The sequence below is a fragment of the Prenolepis imparis genome, unplaced genomic scaffold (genome assembly GCF_030444845.1).
Source record: "Prenolepis imparis isolate NDT839.2.m4 unplaced genomic scaffold, iyPreImpa1.0 SCAF_12, whole genome shotgun sequence".
Lineage (NCBI taxonomy): Eukaryota > Metazoa > Arthropoda > Insecta > Hymenoptera > Formicidae > Prenolepis > Prenolepis imparis.
Genome location: NW_028141170.1, coordinates 4,810,269 through 4,829,388, shown reverse-complemented (window position 1 = coordinate 4,829,388; position 19,120 = coordinate 4,810,269). Strand labels below are relative to the sequence as shown.

The window sequence follows — 19,120 nt, the reverse complement described above, 5'->3', positions numbered from 1 at the left end:
TTTTTTTTTATTTCAAATTGTATTGATATTAGAGTATAAACATTTTTATGACTTATTGTTAGAGATACATTTTTGCTTTTTCATACAATTTAAAAATATCCAATCTTTAAAATTTCCCATATGACTCTTGGGACTTTTGGGGCAGACGGCCCTGAGTTTTTTTTTTTTCGTTTCATACACTGCATCTGCAAACTATTATGGCGGATTGTATCGAATGCGATAGATGTGTGATGACATGTAAATAAGTGTTAAAAATTGTATATAGTTAATTGGTTGTATAAAGAAGTGTATATTTTATTTGGTTTATAATTTGTCAGAAAGATTTATATCTCAGGGCAGAGATAGTCACTGAAAAAACTAGGAAAGATACTTGTTGCTCCGAAATATATATAAGCGTGCTCCAATAATAATGTCAGCATTTCTACAATTCAACTGCCTCATACACGATGACACTGCCAAAAAAGCAATAGAGAATTATGTCGGAATTTTGCAGGAAGCATTTAAGCAATATCAAAGTGAGTAGAAATAAATATAATAATTAATGCTCCAATTATTTATTGCTTTCTTTCTCTTAATTATGAGAGTTATGAGAGAAAAATGCTAAATATATATTTTAAGAAATGACAATTATTATATATATAATATATATATATCATTTCTGCAGCATTTTATGTGAATTCATGCATTTTTCAAGTTATTGAATTTGTAATTTTTTAAGTTATAAATCATTTCGATACTTTGGAAAACTTTCATATACAGATACTTGCGCTCTCTGTAAATAATGGAAGAACTAAATATAAAAATAGCGCGAAATTTGAGCTGCAAAACAATTAGTTACTAGCAAATAAAAAGTTACTATAAAAAACGAAACAAAAATTTTAATATTTATTTTGCACAAGCAGATTATATAGAATTGATATAAATAATTTACATTTTTTTACAGATTTATGGGAAAATTACATAAAGTTGCAAGAGAAATATGAACAGTGCAATGTGTAAGTATTTAAAAAAATATTTACAATTCAGACATAATTACCGTTTATCAATGTTTTGTAGACATTCTTCCTTCCGAGTGATAGTCGATGAACCCTGCACGAAAATAAAAGACGAATTAACACTTCAAAGACAATTGAATAATAGCACTATCGTGCAAGAAGAAAGTGTTTCATTGTTGGAATTAGATACATTAAACGTAGATTCTGTTAATTTTAAATCTAATATTGGAGCTGATTCTCCTGTACATCTGAAAGAATCTCCGTGCAAAGATACCGACGATGGAAGCCCATCAAAAAGTCCAGTATTCTCCAGGAGATATGAAAGAACCGGCGGCATTTCTATAAAGAAATTCGCACAATTGCCTACAACAGCATCGATATGTAATAATTTAGCATCAGACATGAAGACATATTGTAGTTCTAAAAATGTTCCTTCAGAATATAGTCAGAAGTTAGAGCTTAGTACATCACATAATGTGGAAACGACATTTCTATCAGATGGAAGAAGATTGAAGCAATCTCGGCTTGTATTTCAGCCAATCAAGTGTAACAAGAAGACGATATCTCTAAGTGTACCTAAGCCAGCCAGTACAGTGTCGAAAGAACAAGAATCTATAGAAGATATTTCTGTAATAAAGACATCTGTCGCTACAGAAAGTAATGTAAATACCAATGAAACTTTTGAGGATGTAATAGAGATTAGCCCTACACAGAAAAATATTACATCTAAGACTACGCACCGTTTGAGACTTAAGAGAAAAACTCTTGCAAAGCAAATAAAAAATTCTTCGAATAAATATAAATGCTACGAGTCTGTTTCTAATCTTCCAGAGATAACGATAGATACTGTGGATTTTGCATTATGTCCTTCGCCTGAACATACTTCTATAGAAATGAAAGATGATAAGCCATCGGTTGAAAACGTGAATACTAATACTGTAGTTAATACACTGAAAGATAAAGTTAATGCAAATAGTTTTTCACCAGTAAAAGTGTATAGCAAAACCAATGTTCAAATTAAAGAAGAAGATCAATCTATGGTAAATACTGTACAAAATATTACTGAAAAGAAAAATGTCTTTACCTATGAAGATGAAAGCTTCTACCAGCTTACCCAGCTAGCTAAAAATGACGTAGATGATTTCAATTTGGATGATACAGAGAACAAGCCACCTGTGAAAAAAGGATCATTGGCCAAAAACATGTAAATATTATTTAATATTTGATATAAAGTAAGTTTCTTTTGTATATATATATATATATATATATTTAAATAAAAATATTATTTGCAGACTATCAAAGAGAAAGGAGGTAATTACAGAGCAGCTTAACATGCGATGCAAAGCTGACAGAGCAAAGCTGAATGGTTGGGATTGCTGGGAATGTGAAGAGGTAATATTAATATTAATTACGTAAAATACTATGTACACAAAAAGCAAATATATTTATATTATATTGCTGAAAAGAAAAATATAATAAAATTAAAAATTAAAATTAAAATTAAAAATATAATTTTCTTCATTAAAAAAAGTATTAATTTCTGATTCTGTATGTGAATTTTAGTATTATAAGAAGCTGTCACTGTCGAAGGACGAACTGCAGAAGCGGAAGAATCAATGTTCGCGGCATCGGCACAAGTACGATAGACCGAATACACCAGAAGGTATGACATTGAGTATGTTTTTTCATCGCCTCTGTGATATATTATATAAAATAAAACGTGATATTTTTATTAAAGGATTTTGGGATCCAGAATTTCCTGAGACGTTGTCAAGCACATATCGGCAGAATAAAACCTGAGATATATTCAAATCTTGTCGAGTCACATACAGGTATGACTATACAATATGCATTGAATTGATCGCAAGACAATGTATGTGTATATCATTAATCACAATCAATTAGATATGGAATTCTTGAGAATATAGATGCTGTGGCATTCAATCTCCTTGTAAGACATTTCAATACATAATTCATAAAAGAGATATGACACTTTGTTCTACCTTGAAAATAAATTAGAATGATCAGTTCTATAAATAGATCCATTATTTCTAATCAAAACATTAACCGAGTATAAATAATAAATATATAAAATAATATAAAACATTTGCAATTAAATATAATATACGCGTTAAGAGATTTCAACGAGGGGAATTGTAAACGCGGTCATGGCTTGAACATAGATCGATTTATTATTTTACAACATGTATATAGTATTATATTTTGGGGGTAACATAGCATAGATTTATATATATATAACTATATCATTTCATTTTTTTTTTTTTAATATATAGATTCATCCCTTTACATAAAAATATAGAATCTGTTTTGTGAGTCGGTGCTAAAGAAGGCTAATCAAACTTAGTTGCAGTGATCAAGCAAAGTTTGACACAGTTTCAAGGTACATCAGTGCTCTCCTGCCTCTTTCGAAATTCTTTCGAAAATAATACTCGCAACACTATCACGCGTAATTAATTACATAGGCTTGCGGAACTTTAATTGATATCAGCTCCGATTTTACTCCGATATCAATTTCTCGCGATGTCTGATGTTTAAAGATATATATTTAAAATCAAGATACACTGTCCTCTCTCTTTCTCAAAAATTAATATTTTTCGGCGAATTAATAAATAGATGCGTTATTAAATAGATATGTATAGAATACATTTGCGGGAAAAAAAAATTAAACGATTAAATCACCAAAAACACAATACTGAACCCTGATATAATACGCCTGGATACTCCAAGCATGAATTATATATGTATTTACGTATATAATCTGCACCATTTAACATCGTTCATCAAGCTATATATAATTCTCCAGCGAAACAATCGCACACACACGCGATATTTTAAAACACCAAGCCGATTTTCTTATAACAACTTTCGAAAAGTAAAATGTTGTTTGAATTGCACAATTATGTAAATGCGCTTCTTACACGAATTCATGTAATAATTTGTGGCTGTCCGATCGATCATCCACGCGTACTTTAAACATGTTCCTGATAATTCTACGACGTAACAAAAGCTCGATATACATTTGATACTTTAACGAACAAGTCAAAAAATTCGTCTCTATAAAAAATAAATGTACAGAAAATATTAATTTTTTTTTTTATAAAAACGAGAACGAGAACAAAATTGTGTTTCGATCTGTTGCATTAAAGTAGATTTGTGCTCACATATGTATATATTTTGGTATTATGCAATTGACTTAGCTGATTGGTTTACGTTGATTATTATTTACCGATTCTTTCTCCGAGTTGAAAGATTCATCCAAAGTTTTAAAGCTATTTTAAAGCACGTTAGTCGAAGGGCACATTAATGCAATTCAATTGAGGTGTACACACGTAAATATTATGTACACGCAAGAATATAGATTGTTGTGTAAATGTGTGTTTCGCAATATAAATAAAATTAATTAAGCACGATTAGACTGAGCCGGTATGGTACATTTAAACTATTAAAATTCGATACAATTTCTCGATTTTATAGATATTCCATAGAAGACTCTTTTATCTTTCGAAAGATAATACATTTTTTCGGACAGACAATGAAAATCTGTATTTATGTCGCATATTTAATGTTAAACACAGCCAGTCTGATCGTCGAATTCACAATTATTATTAATACTGCGTGTAATTCTTGTATCAAATGAATAAAGTTCCGCGATTTCAAAACGGCCGCGTTTAACGCTAAACGAAGTACTAGATAGACTCTACTAGTATAAAATGTTCCGTTGTATCACCGATCGATCGCACAGTAATAGAGCTTAGTCGTTGATATATTGTATGTAGCAAACTGTGTTTCCCGATCTGTGTTTGCAATCTGTCTGTTCTCTTTCACAGGTACTTGATCCTTGAAATAGGCCGCGTCTGAATGAGCAGAAAGGGATGTACGCGATGATAATAAAACGGTATCACCTTATATAGCAAGAAAAAAAAAATAATACAGCACACTTCAGATTGCCTCAACATATATACGTTTCTTCAAGTCTCTCGCTCTTACTTTTTCCTGTCCTCTTTTATACATTGCACTTAACTTAAAACTGCAAACTTTGGTTATGGGTTTATATATTTGTCATGATCTAGAAGTTCGACTATCGTTCTTTTCTCGCGTATCGGAGAAATACAGTAGTCGGAATACGAAAGAAGAAGCTCACGTTTTTTTGGTGCAATCTAAAACTAATAACACGCGAAGGTGCATTAATCGGGAAGTATCGAGCGTGTAGAAAATTCTAACCGAAAAAACAAAAAACTTAATTCGCTCTTTATATACTCCTCGGTAGGGTACATCGTAGTAAACAGCTAGTAAAAGTACTTAGCTTACCCGTGACACATCGAAATAAATGGAATAGATATACCTCTTACCTCTCTTGCTCGCGTCTCGACTACGATTTTAACCCTGAATAGTACGAAATAGACATAATTATTTAATCTCTCTGAATTTTCGATATCTCTTTCAAATCATGAAAGTATCAGCTCCAAGAAATATATTTAAAAAAACTAGAACCTTTCGAATTTATGAGAAAAAATGTAAAGAAACGACAAAATTCTTGCTAAATCCAATAAAATAGAAATTATTCAGATTTCTTTATACTGTTTAGGGTTCAATTCGCGCGTCGCCAGGTTTAGCTTCACTGTTCCGATTTCGCGGGTGGCGAAGAACCGCTCGCCACGGCGGATTTCTCGGCAGGTGGTGCCGGCAAAGCCTTCAGGATCGCGTGCACCTCCTCCGCCACTGCCATCAGGACAAACTCGAATTGTTGTTTCGTAGCAACCATATCGGGCCTCTGATCCCTAATATGCTCGAGAGTGGCGGCGATATCGATCTCCTTCGCTCCCTTTGTCATACGATTTAGGACCATGTCGATCAAGCAGTAAGTACCGGTTCGTCCAGCTCCATCGCTGTAGAAAGATCACACGTAAGATCAAAAACAGATCGCTACTCAATTAATTTTGGAGAACATAAATTATATATTTTCCAATTATATCTCAATATATATTTCAATAATATCAATTATATATTTTTGATACACTCACCTGCAATGCACGACTATCGGACATGATCTTCCACGATATGATTTATTAACTTTCCTGCAATGAGAAGAAAACCGAAAATAATTTTAAAAGGAAAGCAAAGTTATCCTTATAAATTTTTTTCTTAGAGCCTTAATATTATAAATATTTTGTAATAAATAATAAATTCTTAATAATATAGATTATATTTAATATAATTTATATAACAAATAATTTAATATATAATTAATAATTAAATAATATAATTAATTTATATAATTAATAATTAAATAAAATAATTTATATAATAAATTGCATAATAAGAAGATCGAATAAGAATAATAATGAAAGACAATGAAATCGACGCTGACCTGCGGAACTCAAGCAGAGCCTTCGTGGAATACGGTACGGTGTTCTCCGGCCAGGACAGGAAGTGGAACTGCGTGACAGTGCGAGTCTCGCAGGTGCGCAGATTCTTTAGGTAGAAGGAGCGCACCAGATAATCGTCGCACCAGAAATGCTCCGACACCAGATGCACCTCGTAGATGTGATAGAGCTCTGATCCTTCCTCGGGCCAGTAACGGTGACACATGGCGCGGCCCTCTTCGGTGAGTCGCGTCAGCATCACGATCACCACGCTGCCTTGTTCCCAAACCAATTGCCAGAAATTAGCCGTGGTCTGCGGTAGCGGCCCTTGCGTGGCTATGTAAGCCGGATTCCGGGGATCGTGATCCGTCTGCAAAGAAAAGTGAATGACGATATCAATAAACACTTCCACGTTCGTAAATATTAGATTAATCGAAAAATTCATTCGCTTTGTTCTTTTTTTCTTTTGATATGTGATTCTTGTGTGTCGAGAAAACGAAAAATTCGATCAATCTAATCGATTTATTTCGTACTCGATGTCATACTCAGAAGAACAGGGTCACTTATTGTGCAATACTCTGTATGTTTTCACAGCTGAAGAGCCGTACGTGTTGAATGATACGATTTCAATTAAGCTCCCGTTGTATCATCGATTTCAATTTCTTTTTTTGTTCGGGTTTTCCATTTACGACACGGGGAGATATATCGAGTGAACAATAATACGGCCATACATCGCCAACTGTGCAATTGAAAAATATATGTATAAGGCTTGCTCATCAATAAGAAACATGCTAGAGTTCGTTCGCTGCGTTACGATTACGTGATGCACTAAAAAAAAGAAATCTACCGCAAGCAATATTAGCCTGACAAATTGTGTGTCGTGATTTGCGATTTTGTAATAAATAATCAACTTGACATGCCCATCTCGACTGTGACTTACCGACTTCTACATATATTGCGATGAGGCGGCCGGAAAATCGAATGTCGTACGTATTTCAGCAATGTGTTATCGCGTGAAAACGAAAATACTTATTTTATTTTTACACAAGTTATCTCGCAGCTTTCGCATTATTGAAATAATTAGAATAGTTTCTATTTTGTATGTCGAACACATTAAATTTCTCGCGTATTGAAATAATGATATCCTCCTGAGTCCTAGTTTGTAAAATATTATGCATTTGATTTTCCTTTTTTTAACGTTAATTGCTATATATACACTTCGCACAATAAAAAAGAGCGATGATATTTATTCCTATCATTTTCCGGAGTTCTGCGAGAATTGTTTGAAATACAATTACGATACATCTAGTTTCGAAAGAGAAAAGGAAAGAAGATTTTAGCAAGCTTCAGGAGGATACAGTGAAGAAATGGCCAAACAAGAAAGCGATGTAAAAGTTACTTACGATCGTGGAAGCGTTTATGTAGTCGGAATTATTGGCATTCGCAAGATCGTTCAGAACTATCCGAGAATGATCGTAGGGAAGTGCCGCGCCGGAACGATTCTGTTGGATGTTCGCTTCGCTCTCCGCAATCTCCGTGGACGACGGGTCGGCTTCGTAGGCACACAACGCCGCCCATTCCTGATCCAGACGATCCTTGTTCTTCAAATGATCCTCCATATAACTCTGCAAGATTTCGAGTTTCTATATGTATCTCTCTCCTCTCTTTCTTTCTCGCCTTTTCTCTTCACTTTTAATTAATCTTTATACTTACGAGAACCATGTGACCGGTAGATATGTCCATGTTGGAGAAGGTGGGCTCTTCGCTCCAGGAGGAAGTGCTGGAGCGATTGGAAGGCAAGTTAGACTCGTTTTCGCGCGACAGGCTCGTGATACGCGGCGATTCCACCTTCTCGCTCGGTTGCTTCGCCTGCATCCTCGCCCTGCACAGATCCTGGTAGTCCTTGGACGCCTCCGGGTCCGGGGTGGTCAGTCCGGCGAGCTTTGCTCGACACTTGGCGTGGCGACGTGCGATTATCAGCGTAACCACCGCGGCCGCGATTGCGGCTGCGACACCGGCAGCCACTAATGCACTGAACAAGCTAGAATTCATCTCACTTCCCCTGGCAACTTCCAAGGTGGCCGGTAATTTAGCCTACGGAAAGATGCGTGATGTTGACAATATCTCGCGTACATGCGAAATTTGGAGGTTGATCTATTTTTCGGAAAGAAATGTTTATTACGGATTATACCTTGTCGCCTATACCCGCTCGCATGACTCTGACTCCTAGTGCATCTTGTAATTCGCCACGTATGCTATCTAAAATATGATACGTCTCATTGTCGGACGCAAACAAAAGTGAACTTACTTTTACGTCGTATTATAATATTTTCGGAATTTCGTAATTAAATATAAAATAAATATATAAATTATACCGTACCGACATTGTTGACGATGTCAGTAGCATTATAATTTTTGTCGTTTGGAATGACCTTGAATGTTACTTCCACGCGACCTACTCGTATGTCTCTCAAAGTCCTGGAAGGCAATCCTAAGAGTTCTTCGATCTGGAGAAATTCACATAAGATTCGCGTTTAGTTTAACGCGCTGTTTATAATTGTTTATATAATCCTTTTAGATATTCTCTATAACTCTAAAAAGGTGCAATTCTATTTTACCTTTCTAATCACGTGTTCTCCTTCGAGCCACGTGTGAAAATCTTGTTCGAAAATGATATAAACGTAATCCAGATCAACGTTTTCATAAGTCCTTGACGGATCCTCGTTCGCTTTGTACGCACCGCGTTTTTTCGTTAACGGTGCGTATACCTCGTTATTCTAAAATACAATGTCGATGTAATGCTTATAATCTAATGAAGGCTTATGAGGTCTCGGGTTTGGTTACACTTACATTCTGATTGTCCGCCGCGGAATAATCATTGTCAAGGGAAACTGTAAAAACATTAATGTATTATTTTAAGCAGTGTTTTCTGCTATCTAGATATAAAGTGTCTAGATAATTATATATAGATGTGTGGAAATAATTGCTTCATCTTATCAATAATTTTATCTTTAAGATATTTAATGAAAATCACTTGGAAGTGATAAAAAAAATCGCAAGACGACTATTAAGATTTATGTATAGAAATATTAAGTTCACTTACTAGGCGGAGATTGGGTTTTAAATGCATAATTATTCGTTGAGAATAACGGTCCGGGTTTCTTAACATCCAGACGTTCTCTGCGCTTGAAGCCGGCCAATTCTCGTCTCCATAGAAGCGCGTCCAAGTCGTTGTCGTCGTACATCTCGTCGTACGTAGTCCCTGCAAGTCGAGTACATTTCAGTTAAATAAAAAGAAAAATGAATATGAGAAAAATAAAAATCTAATAAAGCATAAGCTCACCACTCGCGTCAACTTTATCCTTCAAAGACACGACTCCTCCCTCGGTGTACATGCCGTTTACTTTCGGATCATCGGATCTTTCGATCTCTGCCGAATTATTTTCATCAGCGTCCTCGTAGTCAACACCCTCGCGTTCGATTACCGTCCTCTTCTCGTTATCCAGCTTCGTCGATACGTCGGAGTTGAGAAATTCAAGAGACGGGGGTTTCTTCCGGTGCTTATATTTCCTAGAAAATGCTCTCTCGTACTCCCTTTCGTTCCTCTCATCGTCGAAAAAGGGTTCCAGCAACGTATAATCCGGCGATTTTTCATTTGGCAAAATTTCATACTCGTCGTTGGACAAGAGTTGCGTGTCGTAAAGGTTCTTGTCGTCGTCATTATTGACGTCTTCGGGCAATATTTTGTCTCCCAGATCCTCAAGTGGTTCGATATCATCATTTCTGTATCCGTCGACGAAGCTATAACGACGCATCCTGCGCGGATACAATCGCTCGCCTACGTCATTCAGCGAGTATTTTTCGTACTCGTTGTATTCCTCGTCATTGACCAAAGCCTGTTCGTTCTTATCAGGCCTATATTCAGTTCTGTAAACAGGTCCAATGGATTGCCAATTGTACGGCAGTAATTCTTGCTCGCCGTAGAAAGTCGGTGACCTGGTTGAAAAATCCGATAAGATTAGAAGAAAAATCGAATTGTAGTCCATAAATACATACACCAGTTTTTTTTATTCGATATGTTATTTAATAAATTCATTGTTTCTTATTTTTTTGTTTCGTTTTATTTCGATATATTTTATAATATACACATATGAATTTTTTATTTAATTTTTTGGACTTTTATATATTCTCAGAAACATAATAGAATATAAAATAAAAAAAAAAGTAAATAAAATGTGCGCTTTCTGTAGGAGAAGTGACTCTAATTGAGAAATTATGTAACGCGTTCTTACGATGAAATTATAGGAAGCTAGAATCTGCTACTGTCATTATTGGCTTTTCTTCAATGAAAATGAAACATACTTATCTCCGATATCCGTGGAGCGATATAGAGCATCGGCCAAATTACTCTCGGGGTTCTCATTGTCCGTGGATATTCTTAGTATAGCGACCGCTGGAATTACCTAGAAGAAGAAAATCGATGGCGGCTGATTATCGGAGCGATATTGTATTGCGAGCAGTTGGTGATATTTTTTTGGGGAAGAGATAATCGCGATCAGAGAGTCGATGACGTTGCCAGGAGACTCTTTCGTGCATGACCGGGCATAAGTACACGTTCGTGATATCGATGTGAACGAAAACTTCTTGTAACTGAATTGTGATTTACGCTGACCTTGTCAATAAGTTCATCTTGTTCGTCGAGATCCGATTTCTTCAGGTATTCGCAGAGACGGATATCGCGGAGATCGTCTCGCCTGAAAAGTTTCGCCAGATTAAATTTTATTAAACGAAGATAACTTATTGATACGGTTTACAAACTGTTTCTCATAAATTTTGCCAAACGCGAAAATGAAATGCCGTTCTTTATCTATACAAATTTTTCATAACAGTCTCTACTTGGAATATTTAAAATTAATTTATTCAAAATTAGCGTGAGTTAATTTATTCACTGTATTTTAGAAGATAGTATTATAAAAATAGTAATTAAGCAATCTTGCAAAGGAAAAGGAAAAGGAATACTATTTTAAAAATTTCCATTAAAATTGAAATTACGAAGAGCTATGTATATGTTAATTTGCGCGCAGAGACCACCGTAAATTAAAATTTGTCGGCACAATCGTTTATTACAACTACTAGCTCCAGCAAAGAGCGACGTACCCATGTCGGAGATTATATAACGAGGTTTGCATAATACATTGTGTAAAGGGATACTTCCACTTGTACCCGTCAGATTCCAGCCTCTCCAATTGCAATTTTAATAACTCCAATTCACCAGCATCGAGATTATATCTGCGCGAAATAGAGCACATGTTTTATATACATATATGTATCAAATGCGTCAATTTTATAAGCGTCGATCGCGCGCTAAAATATAGATTAACGTGGGTGTACGATAATAAAGCCGATAAAGACGTAACGAGACCGTTTGACGACCCGGCGATAAAATTAATCGATCAGAATGAGAATTTAATTCACATATATCGCACCCGTGTATATCGGGTTAACGTTTGAAAAAGAGAAAGAGAGGAAGAACTAAAAGATTTTTGAAAGAATTTTGATGCGAATAATTAATAGATGTTATAAAAGTATATTTCAATTTTATTATAATTTTTATTGCAAGTATAGAGATACTTACCGATATAAATCGTCGTTTTCTAAATTCGTATACCGAGGTATACATTTGCCGAACGCAAGATCTGAAAGAGTGATATTAATATGAGAAGAATTCGTGAATATAAAATAAATATACTAAATTCTCTATTAATAGCAATTACGATTTTGTTAATAATAAATTTATTTGTTAAACTTTTAATCGCGCAAAATTTGTCTTGACCGCTCATTTGACGCCGTATTATATCGCAAAATAAAAGAGAGACCGGGATTGAGAGAAAATGTTTCATTTTGTTAATTTATTAATTAATCGTATAAAAATTGTAATACCGTCAAAACATTTTTCCGCCTCAGGATCACATATGTTCTCGCTGAATAGGCATCCTGAAAACACAGAACGATTATGCTATGAGAATCGAGAGAAATTATTTAATGAGAAAAAAAAGAGAGAGAGGGAAATTGAAAGCTCCAAACTATAACAATTAATTAGTTTTCTGCGTCATACGCCATTAAATTGCGCGTGTAACCTGATTCTATTAATCCTAACAATAAGGGCGTTCGCTGACGATAGAATCGACCAGGTCGCCCTCCACGTCATATCTCACGACATAACTCACGAAACACATTATTATGGAATAAAAATAGCGTTATGCTGGAAATGTCTATAACAGAGAAAGTTTGATTGTAATCCGCCCAAAATAGCTTAGCGTTTAACATCGTGAATAAATAATTCAGAGAGAGAATGGGAAAACCTTCTAATAATAGTATCGTCCTGTCGCGTAAAACCGCGCAAAAACAGCTGATCTGCGTCTGTGGATCAGTACATTTTCATTAAATATTTATGTATAAACTTCGACATTTAACCATCTAAAAAAAAAGGAAGAAAAAAGAGCTCGAGCTCTCTCATTTGACCTTATAGCTTCTGCCTTTCTTTGTGGTTTTTAATCATTCCTTTGTACCGCTTAATGATTTTAATTCACCATTCAACCTCTGTTTTTATTGTTCTCCGAATGTCTCGCGATTATGCAGAGATTGTTTCATATTCTTTTTGAAAATAAATCTTCTATCTACGACATAGAGGCGTTCTTTGTCATGTCGCGCGATTTATTATATCGAAATCATATTCTCACGAGAAACGATTGATGATATCCGACGCATAAAAGATTAAAGGGGAAGGAAGGGACGGTTATGGGTGATCGTGTGTGATTAATAGGGCACGCACGTGCTTGTGCATAGAAAGCGGGAATATATATGAATAAGCACGGTTAATGAACATCATAGGCTATACAAGTGAACGCACTCGTCCTTTTGATATGATGTGACTGTTTTTTCAGCGTGTATAGAAAATTATGAGTTATAACTGCGTTAAAGTAAATAATGAAATAAAATGTAGTAAAAAAGGAAGAGAAATGTTATGCATATATGTATCTATATTTATTTTAATTTTCCATTAGGATAGAAAAAATAAATCTCTCTTAAATAATATACTATATGCGAGAGGAAAAAAAACACGAAAATCTATTATAAAGACTATAAAGAGCAGAATGAAATAAAACACGTAAACATGCAATAGAGTAAACACTTGTCGAGAAAGATAGTATCAAGTTGAATAAAACCTGTTTAAATGTTTATGACGAATTGCAGAAAAGAATCTAAACAATATGTTTACGCGTTTGATCATTTGAGAAAGAGTTCGATGGGAGAGATTTATAATATATTTAATAAAATATATATCTCTATATATGTGTTGTGGGAAGATCAACAATGCCTTTGTGTTTCTCGAGCAAATTGTAAATAGGATTAACTGTAATCGAAGTATTATATAGCTGAGCTACAGCACGATACAAATATAATTTCTAATCAACGAGGATCATCTCTTCGCATATTGTATTTCGAATATAACATCCATCCTCCATTCTAAATGAATGAAGCCGAGTCATTCTGTTATACGTAGAGAAAATATATTTGCCCAGGGACGAAAGTGTGGAGGTGGCTCGGTCGAGCAGGTGAATTGTTGATGGATGCAACATACATTATACACACCACATACACACATACACACACAAATAAAAGAAAATTGAAATGTAGGAACAGTGAGTACCAAGATACACGTGGACGTGTGTATCCTCGGCGGAAGGGTTGCGTGAGGTTGCAAGGGCTAGATGAAACGAGAGGGTTGTACGAGATAGAGCAAAGGATCGCGTCATATATATCTGCAAGAACACAAGAGAGAAAGAGAGAGAGATGTGTTACGCGCGCGCGATAGAGAGATCTCGAAGCTCGCGAAGGCGGTGGCTGCGTGGGATGAACGCTCGATAACTGTCGAGTTGCTGTCGTGGGCGAAAATCGAACACTTCTTCTCCTGTATGTATGTGTGTGTATGTATAAAGAGAAAGAGAGAAGTCCTTTTGATCTTTAGACGACAAAATATCGCCGAATCTAAAGAATGAAAACAGCGGATTTATCTTGAAAGTTTCCAGATTTCATCTAATATTTTCTCGTTATTTGTAGTTTCTGCAATTAAAAACTGTTATTAGAAACATATGTGAAGAAAGAATTAATAATTTGAAAAATTCATAAAGCAGAGAAAAGAAAATTTTATTTTACATGTAAATGTTTTACTTAATATGTTACCAAGTCAGAGAATCAGATGTATAATCTTAAGTATCTTTCTTTCTCTCTCAATACAATTTATTTTCTTTATCATCACGTGACTTGTATTAATATTTTGATTTATAGATCTCTTTCTCTAAATACGGATCCCGCTATTTCTCTTTTAGGAAATATTCCTCTCGATTGTGCTTATAAATGCTCCAGAATGATCGATACTTCGATATGAAAACAAAAGCAGGTGACGTGTAGGAGCGAGAATATAAGTGTTATACATATAGTCGAGAAAACTAAGTGATGTATAGTCGTGAGAGAACGCAACTTATCTCCTTTAGTTGCTATAAGTCTATAAGTGATAGATACCTATTGTAGGCGAAGCGCGTGTTTTACGATATCAAATTTCTTACGGTAATCCTTTAGACAAGCTTTCACGTCGACGTAGAAGGGAAGTTATGAAAGACGCGAGTAAACTTGTATAAAGGGCAGTCTACAATGGCAGTAAGCAGTATAGAGTAAGCAGTAAGCAGTATGAAATGGGAATTGCCCATTTTGTTACTCCCGGTCTTTACATCCACTGAAAATAGTATACAATGGCAATAACAAGGCTGTAGGAATAGAGAGTATACTGTTTTTAGTGGATGTAAAGACCGGGAGTAACGAAATGGGCAATTCCCATTTCATACTGCTTACTGCTTACTCTATACTGCTTACTGCCATTGTAGACTGCCCTTAGGAGCTACGCATCGCGCGATGAAGAGCATCATGATGAGACAAGAACGATAACAGGAATGATCGATAAGGATCGACGACCCTAATCCCGGTTTCTCATAAAAGTACAAACGATAACATTAAAGCTCTCCGCGCTGACGTCAACCGGAAGTCGAACTGGAAAACTTGTTCGCGGAACTTTGAAGTCGTATCCCAACATCAATTAAACTTTCTCTTTCCCCATAGTTAGGATACTATTATATTTTAAGCAGAGAAACACAGACGTATACAAATTAAAATTAGTCGATCAAAGTTTTAGTAGACAGGACGGACTTTTCGGATCCTTTTTGTCCACATTGCGTTTAGTTCTAATTAATTAAATTCCCCTTCTCTTTATTACGCGTTGTTGTGCAACTTTTACTCATGAATTCAATGATCGTCGCGCCTTATATAGTCCTGTTCTTGTGAAACGTAAACAATATATATCCTCTGGGGCTAATAAAGAGTGGTTTGTTCGCGCTCCTTCTTCCAACGTATTATTAATCGATAAGTGCACTTTCACACAAATGCGTGACCAAACAGCACTTAAAGAAGTGTACTATCATGCGACAACCTAATGGGGCGTCAACCATTACTACGCGATCGATGTTAACACTTCGAGGTGAGCACTCATATCACGTATCAGAGAAAAATATCGATTGAAGAGATAAAAGATTTATTTTTACAGAGAAGCACCGAGAGAAAATGTTAACCTGGACTACGAGAAATACGAGAATATATACTTTGGATCTTATTTTAGAAATATTTCCAAGATTTATACGGGAACTTGAAGATTTTATAGAGAGATTTAGAGTTTTACTTTAGAAAGTAAATTAAAAGAAAATTAAAAGAAAATTTATCTCACAAGTTCTTCAATTTCTCGCTGTTAAATGGTTACTATATAATTTAAAAGCAGTGGTAAAATTATTCTATTAATTAAGTTTCCTGTGACTTGGTCCATACCATTCTCTCTCAGCGTTCTGTGTCACTATATCTAGTAGTATATCTCCCATCCTTTGTCATATCTTCGCGTTTAGCGCTCACGCACAAAGGATTTCTGCTTGATTGCGCGAAGCGCAATTTAACGATAGTTTACAGTGCGAAACGTATCGAATAAATCGCTTCACCATAAACCTACATGTTACTACATATCTCTCGTCTCTTTAAAAACCTCGTTTATCGTACATTTCTCTCTCTGTATAAGGAAACTTAAAGTTCATCCTTTCATTAATTCAAAAAAGAAACGAAGCCACACATTCTTCAACAGACATTCCAGAGGACTCAATACAGAACTGGATATTTAATTATATCTGGTCTTGAAATAAAATTAATGCACATTTATTTAAGATTGAAAAAATAGATAAAAAAGGCGATTCAAAATTTTCTTCGAGAGAAAATAGTTTCTATCGAAGAACGTGTTTCTATAATATTAATCTCTTTTCTCGAAAAATATATTTTTGCATGGAAGATATTGTCGCAACTCTATTCAGATTACGAAGTATTCATCGAGAGTTGATGGTATAATACCGTCTATAGGGACAAATGCGCCATTATCCTTCCTTGTGCTCGTTGGAATAATAATATTCAATACTCACCAACATTGCCGTCAGCGAGAACGACGACGTGATGGAGGACACAGAGCACCAGCAGCTCCACCAGACCTCCTTGCCACCACCGTTTACGGCCCATAAATGTTCCTGCAATTGTGAATCCACTTTACGTCACTCCGTTCGCTCTTTCACGCATCTACAATTGGATAATTTTATCTCACTTGTAAAAAGTGTGATAAAATTATCTCTTTTTACTCGAAGAAGAATAAAACTCATACTAACGTAGCCAGCATTCTGGCGAATAAGTAACGCCGAAACATCATTTTTGTTTTGTTTCAAATTTCAATAGTTTAGATTTCGTTATAGTTTTTGATGATTAAAAAGTCATTGAGTGTATATAAAATATTCTCAAGTTTTATAAAGAGGCGCATGTGTATTATTTCTATTTCCTGCGGTAAGATCTTTAGTTCGCAAACTGTTTATTCGAAGTATGGAAGTACATTCGGACTTGTGCGGCAATATAGTTTCTAGAAAGCTAGTGTAAGTACTTTTCTAGGTGCATCGCCCTGGAGTGCATCGCCCGTACTCGATCGAATGCGAATCTAACAAAGCCAACATGGCATAATCCACGCTGCTTTCAGCAAACTCTCATTGATAACAAAAAACGCTACGAATCTGAATTGCTTTCTGCTAAATAAAAAAGAAAAGATAAGAAAGAAATCGTTAATCTCCGTTTGACATTTTAATACAAGCTTCCTCAAATACGCAGCATTGTATTAAAGGCAGAAATGAGAAAAACATTTTTCACCCTCACTATTTTTTTTCAAGAGAAAATCCTGTCCTTCGATTTTCGATTCCGCTTCCGCTCTATCATTTACCTTCGAAAAAGTATCCTCTTTCCGCGATCACTTTTATTACATTTATATATATCTCGTAGTCGAAGCATCAGGTTGTAGTCACGTTCACCCTCCTCCGAAGACAAATTAGCATCCCCTTGGGAAACCTGCGCGCTGCCACGGCTTTAACTCTCTAGCTCCTAAGATTATTCTCGGAAGCGACAACGATTTTTATGATTCGTATTAAGTACCCGAGTTCTTTTGTTCACATAATAAATACCCGCGATGTACTCATTGTCAGTCGCGCCTAACATATTGAATGCGCAATGTAAATATGGTAGCGCGTGCGATAATGCCGGCAAAGGAGATACAGTGTGTATCCTGATACAGCCCCTTTAACTACACAATTCTTAATTTAACGTTAAAAACAGAAAAGAATCTGGTACAAAGAAATTTTTTAGAAGCGCAGCACAAATTTTTGTTTCCGAAAATAGATGCTTTTTTTCTAGACTAAAGAGACTTTCTGACGTATAAATTTACACCGCAAATACATTTGCAGATTTTTTTTCCGTCAAAAAGAATAAATTAAATGCGGGAGAGAAAATCATGCAGGGTGGACCTGCGGTGTGTAAACGTCGATCCGTCCTCACCTGGGCGTGACGTAACGCGGCACCCTCTTCACACCCTGCGGCACATCGCCGCCACGAGAAACACCGTCGTTCTTCCGCTTCGCGAGAGAGCTGACGATCACCACTCGGCAGACGATCACCACTCGGCAGTGCTGGTTGCGAGGACCTCTTGGACCATGTCCCCGTGGACGGTCGCCGGTTCCGCCGCAGCGATGGCACTGACTGAAAATGCAGAGGACGATGAAAAAGAGGTGGTGGAAGGTACAACAGGCGGCGGCGACGGCGCGCAGGCCGTGCGTCGTCGGATTTTGAAATCGATTGCGCCGGCAGCGGACCACCACGACGAAGACGTAGAACGATAGGGATGAGAGAGAAAGATAGAGAGGAGAAATTGTGAAGGAGACGACAATATAAAGAGGAACATTCAGTAAGAAAGTAAATCATCGCGTCGCTCGATAAAATTGATAAGGAAAGATTCTATCTAAATGGGACAGCTCTCTTTTTTTAATGAGGCGATTATAATTGTCGGACAGAATAAAAAGAATAAGAGATAGAGACTGAAAATAGAAGAGCAGCCGGCGCGATTGCCTGAATAGTTTCGTTTTATTCATCTAGTTTCTTTTTTTAATATGTAATATAGAGGATTCTTTTAAAAGAAAAAGAGGATAAAAGATTATACCATGATGAGAAAATATAATATGCGACCGTTGGCGACAAAACCGACTGAATTCCTGGAAGTCGCGTACACATCGTTGAAAG

At 35.8% G+C, this 19,120-nt stretch overlaps 2 protein-coding genes across 3 annotated transcripts; one reads left to right on the top strand and one right to left on the bottom strand.

Moving 5' to 3' along the window:
• Positions 1-114: 114 nt before the first annotated feature.
• LOC145944242 (uncharacterized) lies at positions 115-4,969 on the top strand. Of its 2 annotated transcripts, XM_083052481.1 has the most exons (7): positions 132-515; positions 944-995; positions 1,057-2,199; positions 2,288-2,387; positions 2,559-2,658; positions 2,734-2,827; positions 4,844-4,969. In XM_083052481.1, exons 1-6 carry the CDS (start codon positions 410-412, stop codon positions 2,793-2,795), a joined length of 1,563 nt encoding a protein of 520 aa, XP_082908607.1. In that variant the 5' UTR covers positions 132-409; the 3' UTR covers positions 2,796-2,827; positions 4,844-4,969. The 2 variants fall into 2 exon arrangements, with proteins under 2 accessions (XP_082908608.1, XP_082908607.1); XM_083052482.1 differs by lacking the exons at positions 2,559-2,658; positions 2,734-2,827; positions 4,844-4,969 and having other exon boundaries at positions 115-515; positions 1,057-2,227.
• Ia-2 (tyrosine phosphatase IA-2) lies at positions 3,167-18,522 on the bottom strand. The gene is made up of 18 exons (XM_083052479.1): positions 18,383-18,522; positions 16,942-17,043; positions 12,320-12,373; positions 12,015-12,075; positions 11,537-11,668; positions 11,052-11,133; positions 10,742-10,842; positions 9,723-10,375; positions 9,483-9,641; positions 9,230-9,270; positions 8,998-9,156; positions 8,760-8,886; positions 8,571-8,638; positions 8,093-8,473; positions 7,783-8,004; positions 6,385-6,749; positions 6,038-6,091; positions 3,167-5,902 (listed from the first exon to the last, which is right to left on the bottom strand). Exons 2-18 carry the CDS (start codon positions 17,033-17,035, stop codon positions 5,632-5,634), a joined length of 3,024 nt encoding a protein of 1,007 aa, XP_082908605.1. The 5' UTR covers positions 17,036-17,043; positions 18,383-18,522; the 3' UTR covers positions 3,167-5,631.
• Positions 18,523-19,120: the final 598 nt, after the last annotated feature.